Source organism: Staurois parvus, unplaced genomic scaffold (genome assembly GCF_062004578.1).
Source record: "Staurois parvus isolate SC_StPar_1 unplaced genomic scaffold, SC_StPar_1.0 ptg000376l, whole genome shotgun sequence".
Classification (NCBI taxonomy): domain Eukaryota; kingdom Metazoa; phylum Chordata; class Amphibia; order Anura; family Ranidae; genus Staurois; species Staurois parvus.
This window is the reverse complement of record NW_028318172.1, coordinates 462,391-483,581: the sequence shown is the minus strand read 5'-3', so window position 1 is coordinate 483,581 and position 21,191 is coordinate 462,391. Positions and strand designations below refer to the sequence as shown.

At 41.2% G+C, this 21,191-nt stretch overlaps 1 protein-coding gene across 1 annotated transcript in view; it reads left to right on the top strand.

Moving 5' to 3' along the window:
• The window catches only part of PSMD1 (proteasome 26S subunit, non-ATPase 1), a 159,522-nt gene extending 142,247 nt beyond the window's left edge, over nt 1-17,275 (top strand). Inside the window, exons 19-25 of the mRNA XM_089685437.1 lie at nt 574-676; nt 1,083-1,252; nt 2,051-2,143; nt 7,098-7,184; nt 8,972-9,112; nt 12,312-12,460; nt 17,107-17,275. Of these exons, the coding sequence (XP_089541563.1) occupies nt 574-676; nt 1,083-1,252; nt 2,051-2,143; nt 7,098-7,184; nt 8,972-9,112; nt 12,312-12,458 (741 nt within the window). The 3' untranslated portion in view covers nt 12,459-12,460; nt 17,107-17,275. The remainder of the gene's footprint in view (nt 1-573; nt 677-1,082; nt 1,253-2,050; nt 2,144-7,097; nt 7,185-8,971; nt 9,113-12,311; nt 12,461-17,106) is intronic.
• Nucleotides 17,276-21,191: the final 3,916 nt, after the last annotated feature.

The window sequence follows — 21,191 nt, the reverse complement described above, 5'->3', positions numbered from 1 at the left end:
GGCGGCTGGGCTCCCTGGTGGGTAGTAGGTGCCCCTGATTGTGTACCTGGTGTCCCGGTTTGTCAGGAAGGCAGCGGACCCCTCCTGGATGTCGGTAGGACCAGTAGGGATGGTGGCAGCTTCCCCTGACCTTGGGGAGGAGCAGAGGCGTCCTGCCGCGGCCGCGATCCTCCCCGTGATTCCGGCCGCGGCCGTCAGGAAACACCGCAGCTTCGGGTGCCGTGGTAGGCCTCGACCCGCCGGAGCTCCGCCGGAGGGACGGAGTGTCCAGGGCCCCTTCAGGGTGTTGGTGGGGACCTCGGCAGCAGCTCAGGGGCCCGGGTGGTGGCGGTTGGCATCATATATTGCAGATATAAACTTTACCAGTCTCGTTTGGTAAGGCAAAGTATGTATTGCACATGAACCACTCACTCGTCCTCTTTTTGACTATAGTAAATGGAAGCTTCAGGTTGGTAGTGATGGATACATACATTTCACACTCTTATCGTTGCACTTTGCATACAGTTTTTTCCTACTGCTTCTGCAAGCTTTGCTTCTTGATTTTAAATTTCTCCCCCTAAATCTCTTTTTCAGGTTAGCCAGTTTCGACAGTTGTACTCCAAAGTGATTAATGACAAGCATGATGATGTCATGGCAAAGTTTGGTGCTATACTGGCTCAAGGAATCCTTGATGCAGGTATTTGGAAAATGTGTAGTGTGGTCATATGGTCATCCATAGATTTGTGTGTAATGCTTAGTCCTTAGGACTTCAGCCAGCTTTACTGGAAGCCATCCAGTGCCCAAGGGGTTATTCTCATTGTGGAGATGTCACTTGTATACATTACTTTTCTCTAGAAGACAGCAGATAATGGCTTTATAATGATATTAGATGAATGCACCTGGCCCCTTGGCGGTAATGGCCTTGCCGGCTGCCCTCTTCACCCTGCTCTGATGAAAGGAGGGACTGGCCTTCACATGCTGATTTAACCTTTCTGCTGCCACACACATTTTATTCTTGCATTACGCAAGAACTACTTCTACAAGAGTTTGTATTTTGAAGCTGAATAAATGCACTGCTCCTTTTTTTGTTTTGTTTTGTGCAGGTGGACACAATGTTACCATTTCATTACAGTCTCGCACTGGCCACACTCACATGCCATCAGTAGTAGGAGTTTTGGTGTTCACTCAGTTCTGGTTTTGGTTCCCACTTTCGCACTTCCTTTCTTTATCCTTTACTCCAACCTGTGTCATCGGCTTAAATAAAGACCTAAAGGTGAGTGCCTTTAGCCCCATGTCATATATTAGGTAGTTTTTGTTTATTGCATTTCTCAGTTTCAAATGGTTGGGTTCCAGTTGTCATTAATTGTAGCAGTGAATGAGTTACAGTGAATGTAGCATCACAAGTCCCCTAAACTTAAAAGAGAAATGCATAATCCTCTTACAGACCTTATGATGCTGGATCACTCACCACTCATTAGCAACTCATAGTAATGACAGACAGCACTGTTAATGAGATTTATTAACTCCTTCCTATTTTGTACTCTGCAGAAAGGTGTTCAGTCTGTGGTGGAAGTATGGGAACTGTTAATTCATCTAAAAACTCACTACATGTTTACAGGAGTTATTTATGTTAAAGTTGTAATATTACTGATTCTATATCTGATGCTGTGAGTATGTTTGGTTGATACTTATTTACAGAGTGCTAATGGCCTTGACATCTGGAAAGTGGCATTCAGCTGCTAAATAACTCTTCATCAGTAGGCAAAGATGGCTTTTTTTTTTCTAGATGCATAATAAAATGCTTGAGTGTATTTCTGGCTTTCCATATTTTCTGAAGACATAATTAATCGACTGATGATTCTTAGATCATTACTAGCCTCACTGTGCTGCTTAAATTGACAATTTAATAATATGGACCTATGCCTGGACTCTTGCTTATGATAGACATGCATGTATGCTGAATAAACGTGATAACCGCCACAACCAGTTGATCAAGCTATAGGAAAGGTTTTGTGTGTTTATTTATTTATTTTTTTGCAACAGATCTTTATTTCCGTTTAAATTTTTACAGATGCCTAAGGTTCAGTACAGGTCAAATTGCAAGCCCTCAACATTTGCCTACCCAGCTCCTCTTGAGGTACCCAAAGAAAAAGAAAAGGAGAAGGTAGGTACTGATATAAGTGTACTTTATTATATATTTAAAAGCTGTATTACATTTGTAGGGTGCATTTTGTGAAAACATATTTACTCAGTATTTCTAATTATTGCAAAAGTTGAATCCTTTGGTATATCTTTCAAAGTATATTTACAGCCAATATAAAAACTTGATTCTTGTGAGCTACTATGGTGTATTGTGTGCATAAAAATATATATAAGATTATGATTACAATTTATATAACTAAAATCACCTCTTTAAATGTAGTGCTATATACTAAAATTATATAAAATATATATGTGAAAAATCAAATGAGTGGATCACCTACACTATACACATACTCATACATTTAATTTAGTGGAGCGTTTTTGATATATAATGCCAAACCCTATTTCTCCCTTTTCTTCTCTTTTCTAATTTTTTTCCCTTCTATCCTTTTCATTTTGGATAGAGTGGGGAGGAATAACCCCTGTTGTTTTTTCTGCCATCCAGAACTTTGCTGGAGGAAGAATCTTTACAAGGAACACAAAAGATGAAAAACTGCTTTTAATTAGTAGAATAGGGAAATGATAGAACCCTTGGCTAACAGTAATAACCTGATAAAGGTTCCAACCTTTCCTGGCTTTATTCAATATTAAAAAAAAGTTTTGGGTGGACGTACACTTTAATTTTGCTTGCAGTTTTCAATGTCATATTATTTTTATGGTTCTCACAAGCAATACAGTGCCACCGTCTTAAAAAAAAAACAAAAAAAGAAACCCCTCAGGAAGTAGGAGTGTAAGAGATATCATGAAGAGATAGAGGAATGCGGTCTATGAAATCTTCAAGCCAGTGGTTGAGGTAGAGGTTTTGCAATGTATTGCAAAAAAAAAAAAAGTCCTGCATTATGAAAGCCTCTCCCGTTATCAAGTTAAAGTAAAATTTTTATTTAAATCCATTAATTGTGTGTAAATATATGTTTATATGTACAGTGTGTGTGTTTTTATGTGTGTATGTACACACACACATATACACACACACACAGTATTGCAAAAAGTATTGGGACACCCTTCCAAATCATTGATTTCAATCACCTCCATGGCTACAAGTGTATAACATCAAGCACCTAGCCATGCAGACTGCTTCTATAAACATTTGTGAAAGAATGGATCGCTCTCAGGAGCTCAGTGAATTCAAGCATGGTACAGTGATAGGTTGCCAACTGTGCAATAGGCCCATCCATGAAAGTTCCTTGCTACTAAATATTCCACAGTCAATTGTTAGTGGTATTATAACAAAGTGGAAGCTACTGAGAACAACAGCAACTCAGCCACGAAGTAGTAGGCCACGTAAAATGACAGAGCGGGGTCAGCGCATGCTGAAGTGCGCAGAAATCGCAATAGCTAAAGACCTCTAAACTTTGTGTGGCCTTCGAATTAGCACAAAAACAGTGTGTAGAGAGCTTCATGAAATGGGTTTCCATGGCTGAGTAGCTGCATCCAAGCCTTACATCATCAAGTACAATGCAAAGCGTCGGATGCAGAGGTTTAAAGCATGCCGCCACTGGACTCTAGAGCAATGGAGACATGTTCTCTGGAGTGACAAATCCCACTTCTCTGTCTGGCAATCCGATAGACATGTCTGGGTTTGACGGTTGCCAGGAGAACGGTACTTGCCTGACTGCATTGTGCCAAGTGTAAAATTTGGTGGAGGGGAGATTATGGTGTGGGGTTGTTTTTCAGCAGTTGGTCTTGTCCCCTTAGTTCCACTGAAGGGAACTCTTAAGGCGTCAGCATACCAAGACATTTTGGACAATTTCATGCTCCCAACTTTGTGGGAACAGTTTGGGGACGGCCCCTTCCTGTCCCAACATGACTGTGCATCAGTGCACAAAGCAACGTCCATAAAGACGTGAGTGAGTTTGGAATGGAGGAACTTGATTGTCCTGCACAGAGTCCTGACCTCAACCCAATAAAACACCTTTGGGGTGAATTAGAGCGGAGACTGTGAGCCAGGCCTTCTCGTCTGACATCGGCGCCTGACCTCACAAATGCGCTTCTGAAAGAGTGGTCAAACATTCCCAAAGACACACTCCTAAACCTTGTGGACAGCCTTCTCAGGAAAGTTGAAGCTGTTATAGCTGCAATGGGTGGGCCAACTCAATATTGATCATGTGCTTGTAAAGGCAGGTGACCCAATACTTTTTTTTGTGTGCGACTCCCTGGATGAGTCACAGCATGGTGAAAAAGGCACGGCAAGACAGCTGAATCTTGTTGAAACACAAGTGTGATTTATTTACAAAGTCGGTGTTCACAAACCGCAAAATAAAACAAAAACTGGAAATAAATCCTTGCCATGTAGTGCGTCAAACTACAAACCCATGAACCTGACTAGTCCTAAAACAGCCTACTGCTGCCCAGACACTTGGCTTTTACAAAGAATATGTCAGTCCATAGTCATACAGACTTAATCTCACCATGCAAGTAAAAGGCTGCTCCGGAGTCTGCCCTGCACAGAGATCTGATTCCAGGATAGAGCATTCTCCCTAAGCATAAGAAAAATTAATAATAGCGCCTATGGTCAAAATTATATAACTTACTAATAGTGTACCAGTTGCAAAAAATCACCATATATAAAGTGTACCAATAAATAAATAATTTGCGCTAGTAAATGTGTATAAATATATAAATATATATAAAGAAATCATCAAATCATAAGTCCATAAAAAAATATATATATGCCAATACCACAAAAAAATATATATAAAAAAAACAAAAAAACAAAAACTTTTAAGTGCAAAAAACTTTTGTGCAAAAAAGTGTCTAAATATGAAAAATTTCACCAAAAAACCTTGATAATATAATGGCAGATCATCCATAAATATATCTTCAGAAACGGAAACTCTGCAACACACCGATCCTCATCGATCGAAATAACAGGATGAAAAACTTTGTAGTTAATCGAAAATCCACTTCTCCAATAGATAAAGACCACCTTCAAACGTATCCATGGGGGGAAATGCCAAGCACTCGAGAGAAACAGAAAGACTTCATGGTGCAATATTATAAAAACCAATTCCTTTATTAGGTACTCATTGCACTTACTCAAGAGGTGTCCCAGCCGACACCAGCATCAACAGCATAACAGCAATCACATAAACGAGCCTGGCTACTCAGCACATGCGCAGTAGCTGGCAGCCAAAAACGTAATGACGTCACATCAATCAAGCTCCGCCCTACGCGTTTCGTCATCGACGTCCTCACGGAGCGGATGAGGACGTCGATGACGAAACGCGTAGGGCGGAGCTTGATTGATGTGACGTCATTACGTTTTTGGCTGCCAGCTACTGCGCATGTGCTGAGTAGCCAGGCTCGTTTATGTGATTGCTGTTATGCTGTTGATGCTGGTGTCGGCTGGGACACCTCTTGAGTAAGTGCAATGAGTACCTAATAAAGGAATTGGTTTTTATAATATTGCACCATGAAGTCTTTCTGTTTCTCTCGAGTGCTTGGCATTTCCCCCCATGGATACGTTTGAAGGTGGTCCTTTATCTATTGGAGAAGTGGATTTTCGATTAACTACAAAGTTTTTCATCCTGTTATTTCGATCGATGAGGATCGGTGTGTTGCAGAGTTTCCGTTTCTGAAGATATATTTATGGATGATCTGCCATTATATTATCAAGGTTTTTTGGTGAAATTTTTCATATTTAGACACTTTTTTTTTGCACAAAAGTTTTTTGCACTTAAAAGTTTTTTTTTTTTGTTTTTGTTTTTTTATATATTTTTTTGTGGTATTGGCATATATATATTTTTTTCTGGACTTATGATTTGATGATTTCTTTATATATATTTATACACATTTACTAGCGCAAATTATTTATTTATTCTCCCTAAGCAGCCTGGGAGTTTTATAGAGATCAAAATGCTCAACTTCCCAGTGAACCAAACAGCACAAAAAGGAAAAAAAAAAAATCTGTGTATTACTTGAACCTCGGACAAATATATCCACTTTCCAACCGCCCTATAGCAGATACACTGCTACTGCGTTCTGTGCAAAATCTCTCACACATCCACACACACCCACCCACACTTGTCCGAGGTTCATTCTGATTAATGATGTTTTTACTTCGGTGGGGGGGCATGTTTGTTTATTTTAATAAAGGACTTGTCGGAAACCTAGCTTGGGCCCTGTTGAGGGCCTGTGGACTCCTATGGTTCAGGAGAGGGAGCTCGCTTGTCCCCCTCCTTTTCTTGGCCTGTCGGGTTGCATGCTCACATTCTGCTATCGCGCGCAGCTCCTCAGCAACCGATGACTCATCCCTGCTGCTGATAACAGGGATGAGTCACTGGTTGCTAGGACGTCGGCGCATGCCAGCTTGTAACAACCAGTACAAATCACATTGTAAAACAGATAAAAAATAACACGACTTTGATGCATGTCCATTGAAGTCTATGGACCACAAATTCACACTGTATCACATTAAGCTCACACAGGACTCTTGAAAATCGCATCACTTCCACACTGCATATATATGAATGGACTCCACAGAAACCCGTGTTATTTCACTTGTCGTGCTATTCCATGCATTTTGGAATGCATCACAAATCGCATCAGTGTGAACCAGGGCTAAGTGTACAAGCATCTTTTTCTTTATTTAATGTAAATCCTCAAATAGTTATAACTTGAAGCAGAGATATGGTGTTGTGATGACCCATGCTGTGTATGGCCTAAATAAAGCATGAGATTGATTCAGAGATTACTGTAGGTAGTTACAAATGTCCTTTTGCTTGTTGAACTTCCATTATTTCTGAGATTATAGAAAGAAAACCTTTTTATCACCCAAGTTTCTAAAATCTTCTTGAGGTAATGTAATACGGCAATATGAGCCTATATTGAATGCATATTGTCCCCTTTGGTTGTCAAAAGCAGAACATTTTGAGGTTAACATGTCTTTTAATTTCATTTTACCATCTATCCTTTAGGTTTCCACTGCTGTTCTGTCCATAACCGCTAAAGCAAAGAAGAAGGAGAAAGAAAAAGAAAAAAAAGAGGAGGAAAAAATGGAAGTGGTACGTTTCTCAGTGCTGACCAGTCAGAAGTTGTCTAGACTTTACTGTCATCCATGCAAGGAGAGGAGAGAAAGCCGCAGAGATTTAAAATTCCCTGACCTGTGAAGCGGCTTTTCCTTGTGTGACAGCATGGGATTGGTGCAGGGAGCTTTCAGGTAAAGCTTCTGTGTGAACTATGACAAGCCTGGGTTCACACAGGAGCGGTGGGGAAACCGCATGTGATTTGGACAGGTTTCATAGCGCATTCCTGTTCAAATTGCATGTTGTTCTTTACAGTGCGATTTGCACCTATTCATTTTATATGGAAGCAAATCACAGTGCAAAATATCAGTACTCTGTATCAGAGAGTACTTGACCAGGGGTATTGTGGTCCTTGTCGATTAAAAAAATGGTATCGCTGCATCCCTAGATTTCATTACAAAGATTCTGACTCAATAATATTTTCAGATAGGTTGAACTTTATGGATTCAACAGAAATCTTTAACGTGATAGCAGAGGTTTACATGTGAAGGATTTCTCTTATACCTGTGGACAGGACTGCGGATAGGGGTGGTACAGGCAACCCCCCCGATATCAGCAGGGGTGCCTATGGGTTTCCTCTCTGCAACCAGCTTCTGTGCAGCCCACTCCCCACAGAGCATCTGCTGTCAGTTCTTTTTGCTCCAGTCTGTTAATGTCTTTGAACAGGAGCATACAAACAAGAATTTAGTATGGCGCAATGTTTTGATCACTTCACCTACAAACCATCTATTAGTATAGTCCTATAGAGAAAGTTGTAAACATAAGGAAAAGACAGTAAGACATATGGGAGCTAATCCATCCAAAAGGTCGGATTGTGGGAGCTCAGAAAGGTCAACTGCTCAGGGCAAGCCTCTTGAGGAGAATAGAAGCAGTTTCAAAGAAACATGTAATAGAAAGAGAGAACAGAGGCACCTCTAAGAGTAGACCGTATGAAAGTTTTTCAAACAAAAGGTGTTAGAACCACTCACATTGAGACCGTGTAAAACAGGCACATGGATCGTTCATCCTTGGTGGGTCTGCAGTCACACTGTGTTGCTGTACTGCTGCTCAGCTGGATCCAGAAGCCAGCTGTGTGTGTGGATAGTCACCAGGAGAGAGGGCTGATATCACCGGACATATTGCGATGCGATTCTGAGCATGTGCACTGATGACAGGACACGCGTGTTCCTTTGTCAAGCTCTTGCTTGCTGTGGGGTCACTCGTGCCTGCTCACTCCTGAGCCTCCTCTGTGTGTCCATAAGACACACAAAGCGTGACACGGCACCACCTCCCTCTCCCTGCTCACTGACTGTGTTTGACAGCAGTTAGAATGCAGGAAGGTAAAATACCTTCTGCATTCATATGGCATGGCAGAGCAAAGTGGAAGGGATGAAGAGGTGTCACACTACAAGCCGTACACTAGGAAACAACACCCACTTTATTAATGATGCCCACTTTATAGCCATGCACATAAACATGCAGCAGATGGTGCTGTGAGACTCCAAACGACTGAAAAGGAGCCTGGGGCCCTGGTGTGGGCATGACTAATGTCAGCTTGGGTGGGTGGAGAAAGGGGAGGGAAGTGGCTGCTAGACTGTACAGGTCCTTGTGATTTCTAATGGCAGCCCTGCTCATGGTCTGTTATGGGTTCAAAGGCACTAATATTGTTTTAATTTAATATTCATACATAAGAATTAATAATTTTTTATATGTGGCACTGCCACTGTTATTTGCATATAAAGTAGGTTCATTTTACATGTAACCTGTGCATGTTCTATATGTTCCAGGATGAAACTGAGAAAAAAGAAGAGAAAAAGAAGGAGCCAGAGCCCAACTTTCAACTACTGGAAAACCCAGCTCGGGTGATGCCTGCTCAGCTCAAAGTCCTTACTATGCCAGAGGGTTCCCGTTACCAACCTTTTAAACCTGTAAGTACAGCCAAATAATTTTGGGTAATTCATATATGCTAATGAGAGATTAATGCCTAAGCAGCTAAAGTAATAAAATTAAAGAGAACTTTTCATAAGAGAAGTTTTTAAATGCTAAGTTCACCTTTACAACATGTTACACCCGTATTTAGGGTGTAATATGTTCCAGTGCCTGCCCTCTGCAGTGGTGAAAACAGGTTGAGAGAACCCTGGTAGATGCTGGCTGTGTTGTAGAGACAAAGCTCCTGGTAGTACTGTTCCCCTCTTATAAATTAACATTTTGTGTAAATATTATCAAATATGCATGTTAGTGTATTGCATGCCTGTTTTCGTTTACTGCAAAAGCTGGTAAGTGTATTATGGTTTATCAGATACTAGCAGGGTTCCCACAGAATCCTTCCACTATGGGCCAGTTCACACTAATGTATTGTGGTAATGCAAGTTACGTGAGCTGCAGTGATTTAGTGTTTTTGTTTGTAAAGGGAACCCCAATACATCTGCGTTGCAGAACACAGCAATGCGTGTATTGCTGTGCACTAATGAAACTTGATGGAGAAACAATTTTGGGTGTTTTAGGTAGCCCATTCAAATAAATAAGCTGACTTGATGCAATGCACATAAAAGGATAAGTTCACCTTTGGAACATGTTACGTGTTCAACCTGTTTTTAAAGTGGAACATGTAACATGTTCTAGCATCTGCACCCTGGATTGTTTCCCCTCCCTGTGACAGCGGGTGGGGGATCTTCTCCCCCTTTCTCCTGCTGTCACAATTTGCAAACAGTACGGTGCTCCACCCACACATCCATGTCATTCATTTACTGTTTTGTGTGTATGAAGAGCCTACAAGTACCATGAGCCATTGCGGCTGATGGCTTGCAGTTCTCAATGAACTCCGAGGCGCTTGCGAGCGCTATGGTAGTTGATTGATTCATCCTGCCCTGAAGTAACTGCCTACCTGTACAAGGTGCAGGTAGGCAGCTATCCTGAGAGTATGCAGGAGCCTGAGATTGCATCCGCGATCTGCTGATCACGGGTGCAGTGCTCTGCAGGCTCTTAGAAAAAAAAAATTATAAATGCACATTTTTTTTACCTGCACAGAAAAGTGCATTTTTTTTAAAAAGGTGAACTTAGCTTTTAACATGTGGCATAACACGCATTAACGATGCTGCAACATACCATCCTGGTGTGAACGGGCCATAAGACACTGATTTGATTCCTATTAAAGCCAAAGCAGGTTGTGTATAGGAGTAGTAAAAAAAGTATCTACCAAGCCTTCTATTGCTACGTTTGTTGCTTATTGGCTTAAAAAAAAATACAGGATTATTTTGTTAAAATTGAGAATGCATTTACTAACCACATGGCCTGTTGGATTGAAGGAACTGCCACTTACTAAAGTTGAATTCTGGTCGAAAAAAATATTTGGACATGTGCACTGTAAAAATAAATTAGCACTGATGAAACGTGCCATGTGTGTAGACTGCATTTATTCTATAAAACCTGTATTTGTTCACCCCACATTATAGTAAGTGCCAAACATCACGTACGGAGACTTTCACTTTCAGCGAAAGTCTGCTTGAGACTTTCACTTTTCACTTGAGTACTGCTTGCTCTGATAGCAGGTCACTTGCTTTTCCATTGAGAAAATATCTTGTATTATTTTCATAGAATGCAAAGTGTTCTGTGCTTGGAGGAAGGGTGATTGTGACTTTTTTTTTTTACCCAGCACTTTACGCTATATGGACATATTTTGGCAATGCCTTGTGCTTACATAGTAATGCACTCCTTATCAAATATAATTTCTATATAATCCAACAATAATAAAGTATGTAAAACAATATGTTTGTAAGAAAATGGTCTCAAATACAATTTATAAACCCATTCCATGTTCAAAATTCTATAAATCCGCAGTTTGTGTGCAATCCACTCGGTGTCTCAGATAAGTCCACTTTGGGGAAAATTTACTAAAACTGGTGCATTCAGAATCTGGTACAGCTGTACATGGTAGTCAATCAGCTTCTAACGTCAGTTTGTTCAATTAAGCTTTGACAATATAACCTGGAAGCTGTTTGTTTTCTATGCAAGAGCTCGCCTAATTTTGCACTCTCCAGCTTTAGTAAATAAACCCCTATGTGTGTCTCAAACACAGTCCAAATACACCCAGTGCTACAATCTGCTGAAACCTGATATGTTAATTCTTTGGCCCTTTTTCAGTCACCACAGTTGGAAACACACTTTTGTTCCCCTTAGGAGATTCACTCACCAAGTATCACTGATCTCTGTTTTAAGAAAAGCCAAAAATTGCTTGTGTGTTCCCTGCTGACGTTGAAACATCATTGGTGCCACATTGGCTTTTCACTCCATAAGTTCAATAATACATGCATGAAAGAAGGAAAAAGTAGATTGCATGGTGTAAAAAAAAATGCTTTATTAATAAAACCAGTAAATAAAACTCCTATATGATTGTGCTATATATACAGCAATAATTTATACCGATTCTGTACACCTCCCTATCTACTGAGAGCAGGTCTGTCACTTGTACAGCCTTATCAATTGGGATTTTAGAAGTGCAGTTGCTATTCTTTTTGGTAATAGACCTCTTACAAATATTGGTGCAAGTACATTGTGCACAAATGTGGGAGGTGACGGCTAAGGATCTGCTCGCATCTCTGGCCCTTGGTAACAGCTAGGTTCATAATTCTACTGTAAGAAAAACACTAGTGGAGAGTAGCAATCAAGGGAAAGGTAGATGCTTTTAAGGAAAAAAAAATCTGATACACTGCTCGAATATACAGTGTTTTTTTATTTTGTTTTTGTTTTGTTTTTTATCATTAGTGTGTTAAATACATTGGTTGATCATATGTATAATTTATAAGCCTGGTAACACCATCCATGTGTTAGTAGTGATGCAGTTATCCTGTACTTCAACTAATAAGATACAATTGCTGCAAACAGGGCTTTAGCTGTATTTTTGCCTACCTGTAATGATTTTTCAGCTCCGGGTTATTTAATTTTATCAATTTAAAACACTAAGGCATAGTATTGATATGCCTATTGACTTTTTTTAACAGTCATTATTAATCTATTTGTGGTGTGTTGTGTTGTTATTCCTATTTTGTCCTGCTTATGTCTATAATAGTCGTGTGCAAGTGAATCATCTTGTAAAAAGTGTGTCTTGCTGAACATCCGCTCTTTTAACAGCTCTCGATTGGTGGCATAATAATCCTTAGAGACACTAGTGAGGAGGAAGAACAGCTAGTAGAACCTGTTGCTGCTCACGGTCCCAAAATTGAAGAGGAAGAGCAGGAACCAGAGCCTCCAGAGCCATTTGAATACATTGATGACTAAAAGTAAGTGATGGTTAGCATTATACTATGTATTAGTAATGCATGTGCAAAGATTTCATACAAAGCAGGTTCTCCCCATAAACATGCTAATGAAATTTTTAAATGTAAGCCTTTTTGTTCTATGTACATATTTTTTTTTGTTGATACAGGACCCAGTGGTAGCATCACTGGGTCCTGTGTAATGTAGGCCATCATGGTTGGTGGGAGGGTTCAGCAGGGTGCTGTACATAGCATCCTAAAAACCTAACTGCATTTTGACTCCTGCAGCCCTGATGCAAGCAGTGGGTTGGTTCTTATAAGGAGTTAGGCAAATCTCAAAATGCCTTAATGAGTGGATATCCGTGTCGAGGAGTGGAAGTTCCTGGGTAGTTCCTGTCCTAGGTAACACCCACAGAAAGAAGGAAAGGAGCTGGCCAAGGACAGAGCAAGGGTGAGAAGGAAAGAACTATGTGATGCTGGACAGCCTCTAGTCAGGAAATAAGATGGGCTCTGTCTTTCTGCAGCTTCTATTTCAGTGTGAGAAACTCAGAATAACAGTACAGAAGAGTAGCCTGTACGGCTGTAATAAAATGAAAAGAAAATGATGGCAAGCCTAGAATTAAAGCCCACCAATCCAGGAATTACAAAAAAAAGTATATTTTTGGCTAGTCTCCTTAGGTGACCTCTCCTCTATTCTGAGGGAAACTTCCCTCCTTTTTTTTCTCTCTATCTTTTGCTCTCTGATGATATTCCACTTAGATAAATCTTCTATTAAGATTCCCACTTCACCATAGCCATTTGTGATTTCATTCCAGCTCCTGGATTGGTTGACTGCTTGTAAGAGCCTTAGGGGACCTTTCCCAGAACTGACCAGATGGAAGATAAGATTTTGGCCCTTAATGCTGTTTTCATGCACTGGATCCTGCTATATGCACTTCCCTTTGCACATACTGCAGTACAGTTAGGTCCATGTATATTTGGACACAGGAACAATTTTAGTTTTTTTTAGGTATTTACCAAAACATATTCAAGCTATAGTTATATAAAGGATATGGGCTGAAAGTGCACACTCTCAGGTTTAATTTGAGGGTATGTACATCCAAATTGGAGGAAGGGTTTAGGAATTACAGCTCTTAATAATAGCCATCCCCCTTTTTGAAGGGACAAAAAGTAATTGGACAATTAAATCACAAGCTGTTTCATGGCCAGGTGTGGGCTACTCCTTCGTTATTTTTTCATCAATTAAGCAGGTAAAAGGTCTGGAGTTGATTCTAAGTGTAGTATTTGCATTTGGAATCTATTGCTGTGAACCTACATCATGCGTTCAAAGGAGCTGTCCATGCATGTGACACAGGCCATTGCAAGGCTTCAAAAACTAAACAAATCCATTAAGGAGATAGCAGCAACATTAGAAGTGGCCAAATCAACAGTTTGGTACATTCTGAAGAAAGAAGAATGCATTGGTGAGCTCAGCAACATAAAAAGGCATGGACGGCCATGGAAGACAACAGTGGTGGATGATTATCGCAGGATCTTCTCTATGGTAAAGAAAAACCCATTCACAACATCCAGACAAGTGAAGGACACTCTCCAGGAGGTGGGCGTATCATTGTCAAAGTCTACAATCAAGAGAAGACTTCATGAGAGGTTTACCACAAGGTGCAAACCATTCAGAAGCCTGAAGAATAGAAAAGCCAGATTAGACTTTGCCCAAAGAAATCTAAAAAAGCCAAACCAGTTCTGAAAAAGCATTTTTTGGACGGATGAAACTAAGATTAATCTGTACCAGAATGATTGGAAGAAAAAAGTGTGGAGAAGGCTTGGAACAGCTCATGAGCCAAAGCACACAATGTCAGCTGTAAAACATGGTGGAGGCAGTGTGATTGCATGGGCATGCATGGCTTCCAGTGGCACTGGGTCATTGGTGTTTATTGATGATGTGACAGAAGCAGCCAGAATAATTGTGCAATTTTTAGAGAGGGTTGCGGCGAGGGGCGGGGTTTTTTCAGCACCTGTATCAGTGCTTTTGTTCATTTCGGCCGACAGCCGAAAGGGGTGTTTTCGGCCGAAATGTTTCGGCCACCGGAATTTTGGTGCATCCCTAGTTATAACTCGTCCTTTTATCCAAAATATATATTTCTACCTATAGTTCTACAATTGGTAGGACAAAAACCACTATTTTTGGTGATTTAATAAAATTGTTGATCATTTTAATTACATTTACAGTCTGTCGCTCAAATGTCATTGATTGCTTATAATAAGTTTATTTTGCAGTGAGTAGAAACACTAAAGATAAGATGTTGCAGGGAGCAGCTACAGTTGTGTTCGAAATAATAGCAGACACCACTAACCTGATCAATCACTGTTTTTGGTAGAAATTATATTTCTACATGGCAAATAATTTACTAGCAGGTGTAGTAGAGTAATAGAAATCCAACAGACCCAACAGTCATGACATGCATGCTGCTGATTCTGTGTAATTGAATCACTAAGTGAAAGGGGCATGTTCAAAATAATAGCAGTGTGGAGTTCTATTAGTGAGGTCGTTCATTCTTTGAAAAACAGGTGGCAATTATTGCCCTTATTTAACCTCTTGCCGACCGCGCATAGCCGAATGACGGCTTCACCGCGGCCGGCCAGTTCTGAGTGGACGTCATATGACGTCCTCCCAGAACGCGCTCTCCTGCGCGCCCCCGGCGATCTCCGTGATCGCTGTGTCCTACGGACACAGCTGATCACGTGATGTGGTGAAAGGCCGATCCCACCGGCCTTTTACCACGTGATCAGCGGTGTCCAATGACACGCTGATCACAGGGAAAGGCAAGTGCCGGTTCTCGGCTGCACTTTCCTCACGCTGTCAGATCGTGAGGAAAGTACTGCCGAGAACCGGCAGTTGTCAGAGCGGGGATCGGCACCGATCATCAGGGCACTGATGATCAGTGCCCTGATGATCGGTGCCCAGCAGTGACACCCGCAAGTTCCGCCCAGCAGTGCGCCCACTAGCCCCGCCCACCCGTTCCCAGCAGTGCCCCCACCTGTGCCCAGCAGTGCACCCACCTGTGCCACTCTGCAGTGCCACCTACCTGTGCCCAGAAGTGCCACCTACATGTGCCCACCCACCTGTGCCCACCCACCTGTGCCCACCAGTGCCACCCACCTGTGCCCACCCACCAGTGCAGCCCAGCAGTGCTGCCAGTCAGTGCCACCAGTCAGTGCCCAGGGGTTGTGCCAGTCAGTGCCGCCAGTCAGTGCCCAGAAGTGATGCCAGTCAGTGCCGTCTATCAGTACCCATCATCAGTGTCACCTATCAGTGCCGCCTATCAGTGCTGCATATCAGTGCCGCCTATCCGTGACCCCTAATTAGTGCTGTCTATCAGTGCCGCCTATCCGTGCCACCTCATTAGTACTGCCTATCAGTGCCCTTTAGTGCTGCCTATCAGTGCCCATCAGTGCCGCCTATCAGTGCCCATCAGTGCCGCCTCATCAACGCAAATCAGTGAAGGAGAAAAAATACCTGTTTGAAAAATTTTATAAAAGAAACAAATAAACTTTTTTTTTTTTTTCAAATTGTTTGCACGTTTTTTAATTTATAGCGCAAAAAGTAAAGCGCCCAGTGGCGATTAAATACCACCAAAAGAAAGCTCTATTTGTGAGAAAAAAATGATCAAAATTTCATATGGGTACAATGTTGCATGACCGCGCAATTGTCAATCAAAGTGCGGCAGCGCTGAAAGCTGAAAATTGGCCTGGTAAGGAAGGGGGTATAAGTGCCTGGTAGGCAAGTGGTTAAGGAAGGAAGGCAGCAAATGTTGTACATGCTGGTTACAGTGCATTTCTCTCTGAAATTCTGAGGAAAATGGGTCGTTCCAGACATTGTTCAGAAGAACAGCGTACCTTGATTAAAAAGTTGATTGGAGAGGGGAAAACATATAAAGAAGTGCAGAAAATGATAGGCTGCTCAGCTAAAATGATCGCAAATGCTTTAAAATGGCAACCAAAAGCTGAAAGACGTGGAAGAAAGCGAAAAACTACCATTGGAATGGATAGAAGAATAGCCAAAATGGCAAGGACTCAGCCAACAATCAGCTCCAGGAAGATCAAAGAAGGTCTAAAGTTACCTGTGAGTACTGTTACAATTAGAAGACGCCTATGTGAAGCCAAGCTATCTGCAAAAAGCCCCCGCAAAGTCCCATTGTTGAAAAAAAGACATGTGCTGAAGAGGTTACAATTTGCCAAAGAGCACATTGACTGGCCTAAAGAGAAATGGCGAAACATTTTGTGGACTGATGAAAGTAAGATTGTTCTTTTTGGGTCTAGTGGCCGGAGACAGTTTGTCAGACGACCCCCAAACACTGAGTTCAACATACCTAGCACTGCTTTTTGGAGTTGAACTATATGTATCTTCTGGACTGATTTGGGATTCTTTGCTGCTTTCAGATAATCTGTTCTCATGGAATACCTTTATTATTAAATCCAAGAAAACCAATTTATTTTTCTCTAAAATAGGAATCTGAATGAAAAACTCTTCAGAAGTAAAAGCTGAAGCAAAATTGCAATGTTTTATTACATGTATGCACTATGTAGTAGTAACTTATGTGAAAACACTACATTAACCATTGTAATATTTCACTGAAGTCACTGTAATACCATATAATATTTTTATTTTCTAGGCTTCTTGTGGATTATGTATGAGGATAGAATAAGTGCCACCACCAGGAACACCTCCAGGGCTGCATGTTGACTGTCATGCTTTTCTGTTCTACCCCTAATGTAGAGGAGCCTTGGATCCAATGTTACTGTCTGGAGTGGTCTGTTTTCAAATAAAATTCTGGAAAACTATGCTGTTCTTTGTATTTTATTTTCAGAACATACATACTGTGAGCTGTGTCATAAGGTAATGTGTTTTATGTAACAGTGAAATGGAATCCTGCAAGTAGTAACATGGGGTTGAGCTAAGGAAGTTAATGTGATTGATGTCAAGGTGTACTGTTATATAATCACCAAAAGAAAGAAAGATGGATGATGGCATAACCAGCGTACATTACACTGGTGACCGTTTTGTAGGTACAATGTTAGCAGAAGAAAAGTCCTGAATTGGAACTGGGGTGAGGTCAGAAAAACCTACAGTTGATTTGATATTAAAGGAAAAGCATGGCAACAGCTCTTTCGACCACACTTCTTCTGCAAGGTCACATGAGTGCACTTAGTTCTGCACTCCTGTGACCCAAATTCAGCCAACAGTGGTCTAAAGCCCGCTGTCAGCTGATGTTACAGAACCGATCTAGGCTCTACAGAGATCCTGACGATAATGTTGGGATCTGCCCAGGTGCCTGACCAGCAGCTGGCTCAACCTCCAGTGAGCACTGGAGGAGCAGAGCAGACAGCCGGTGACTGACAGTCACCACTGTCTGCTCACTGAAGACCGAAAACTGAGCTGTCAGTGGTCATGTGATCACTCAGTTCTCAGTGTTAGAGCCAGCGGGGGACAGCTGCAGCATTGGATCAATGCTGCAGCCATCTATGTGAAAATGTATGTTTTTTTTGTTTTTATTCCCACACTTCTCTTATTATGTAAGTAAGCAATACATCTGCGCATGCTGACATAGGGTCATGTGTATGTACACTATGTACACACAGTACTGTATTTAAAGCTGAACACTAGGCAAATGGCTAAATACATAGATGAAATACGTGCAGTATTAGAAGTGTATATAACAAAGGAGTTGATTTTCTATTCATGCAGTCCTGAGATTTTCACAGCCTTGCCAAACTGCTCTGTCATGCTGGTAATTACAGGTGACTGAAAACAAGTCAAGTTTAAGGTTTTGCATTAAGCCCTTTTAAAAACGCTTACAAATTATTCTTTAAAGTGGACTTGCATTATGAGCAAGGTCTGTTTATTAACCATTTGTTTATCAGTGCTGTTTATAAACAGCTGGAAGACCAAGCTTTTAAACAGTCCCAGCTGCTATAGCAGCCAAGACTGTTTTTAAATATGTGAAGTAGGCAATGGGCTTTTCAGGTGGAAGCTATTCAAGTGGCTTTTACTTCCATGGCCTGCCGAAGTTACCTTTGATGGCTGCTACCAAATAGAAAACTATTGCCTGACCAAAATCCCAAATTTGTGACAACAAAAATTGTAAAAAAACAATAAAAAAAAAAAAAAAGAATAATAATCTAGGGCCATCATTCATTGTTAACTCTAAATTGATAACCTGTAAAGACTTTTAAAGTGAAGCCTATGGACAATTTTGGATACCAAGGTTTTTGTCATTGTTTCACTGGTATGTGCAATTTTAAAGAATAAGTTCACCTTTCGTAATATTCAGGGTGTAACATGCTATGAATGGACTGGCCCCTGCTCCCCCCTGGTTCCCCATTGTGACAGCTAGCAAATTATCTTCTCCACCCCCCCCTTTAAAATCACATTTGTTGCTTTGCAGCCTAAAATTAAGAAACAGTTTTTGTTTTATCTAGCTGTATTTATAACATCCAGGCGAAAGATACAGTATAACCTCAACATGTCAGATATAGCACCGACATAGGGAAGCCTTCCTACTTAGTCAGACCTTTAACACTGCAATCAACAAAGCTCCTGCTCCCCCCGATTGACATGCTCTGACTCAGCAGGGGACATGTCAGACCTTTGCAAAGAGATCACGGTTTCCCCAGTGAACAAGCATTCCACTCTGCAGAATACTGGCAGGGGTCAGGCTTTTCTACTTAGTCTGTGGCTATTTTAGAGAGACAACAAACTGTAAGACATTGAACACTTTTTGTGTTTTTCTATAGCCAAAATTGACAGTAAGAAGCCTAGGGTTTACTGCTGCATGCAGGTGAAAAGGAAGCTAGATCCATAGAAAACTTAAAACCAGCCCCCTTGAGGCTATAGCCCCTCCCACACCACATCTGCTCAGTTTCACTTTGTGTCCTTAGAATGGATGTTCTTTCTGTAATATATATATATATTTTCCTGCTTTAGAAGATTTTTCTACAATTAACAGGACTTGGTAGATTAAGGCTGGTTAGTAAAATTCTTAGATGTCTCTCCAGTTAGCCAAAAAGCACAGGTTTCCCCAGTTCAGAAAGTGCATTGGTGTTCTCAGTGATGGTCCCTGCAGTCTATAGTAACTGAGTATTTTCTTTAGGTCTGTGTTGCCTATGTACTCTTCCCACAGCTGGTCTTTCGTCTCTGTGGGGATTCTGTGAGACAGTTTTAATCCACACGCAAAAATGGAGTTCCTGGACAGCCTACTCAGCACTGACCGCTTTTGGGAAACCAAATACAACACCACCTGAAGTGACAAGTAATCACAGAAACTATTGCTGCTGATTTAAACCCCGGTTCCTGGGGGATTTGGATGGCTCCTTTCAGTATTTTTCTGAATAGTGATCATTGGAGTATTGATTTGCTACACTGGGGTTTTTATGTTTTAATGCCAGTCCTGAGTACATTGGAAAAAAAGATAAGTGTCTGAAATGGAATGTGGAGCTCATCATATAAATGTGGAGGAATCCTGGTGGGACATCCTGGACCATGTATGCTTGCTTACCTGTGGGGAACACTCATGCCACTTGAGTAATAATTCTTTGACATCTGAGGAGCCTTTTTATCTTTGTATCACATAGGGGCCTTTGTTATATATAGTGAATTGGTTTTAGCAGTGTTATGTGAGTATGATACTACTAGAAAATGGTTTCATGCTTCTGAAATATACTGCACTATGGAGTTCTCTTTCTTCTAAATGTCTGTTTTGAGCCAAGGATTAAAGAAGTAGAAATTGTAGAACTGAGAAGTAGCATTGTGGCATGGTGGATCCTAACTACAGCCTATCCAAATATATCTTGGAGAAGAGGCAGACCTTAGTACCTGTTTTACAAAAACCCTATGGGCAAAAGCTTTACTTCATTTTTTAAATTTTCCCAAAAGCACAGAGCACAATGATGGAATATTCTTTGGGAGTTGAAGAATTCGGTGTGTGTGTGTGTGTATGTGTGTGTGTATGTATATGTATGTGTATATGTATGTATATATATATATATATATATATATATATATAAAATGGACTTTACTATTGAAATGTCTTGATTGTTCTCTTCTGCAATAAAATAAATCTACATGAGTAGCTCCATCTACATTCTGGCACCGTGCCTGTGTCTATGAGATGACTGCATACCTGCATGTAATGTCATCCTTCACTGGCCAATTAAGATGGTGAAGGACCTTATGGGCATCAGACCGGTGAAGCAGAGGTAAGTAATTAAAGTGGAACTTAACCTCTGTAAAAGAAAAAATGGAAGATTTTAGCCATAAGGTGCTAGAATGCACTGCATATTAGCAAATTATGTAAGACCTAGCAAGTGATCCTTTCCAGTCCTGCAGTGTCAGTGCTCCAGTCTGTCATGGGTGCTTCCATCTCTTCTGGGTTTGGTCTTTTCAGCTGCTTGAATGGCCAGGACGACATCACTCCTGATTATGCGCCTGGGAGCCACTTCTTCACAACACAGAGGTGTGCCATAAACAGGGACGGACTGACCATTTGGCAACTCGGGCACTGCCCGAGGGCCTGGGGTCAGTAGGGGGGGCCCCATGAGATGCCCCTGGTACCTTTTTTCATAGGCCTTTTTGAGTTTGGGCAAGGACACGGGCCCCATGAGTTGTCAGTCTGCCCCTGGCCATAAACGTACGCTGAGCTGTGCATGCATGGCTCATTGTATGCAAATGCTGACAGTCGGGAATGATTTAAGATAAAAT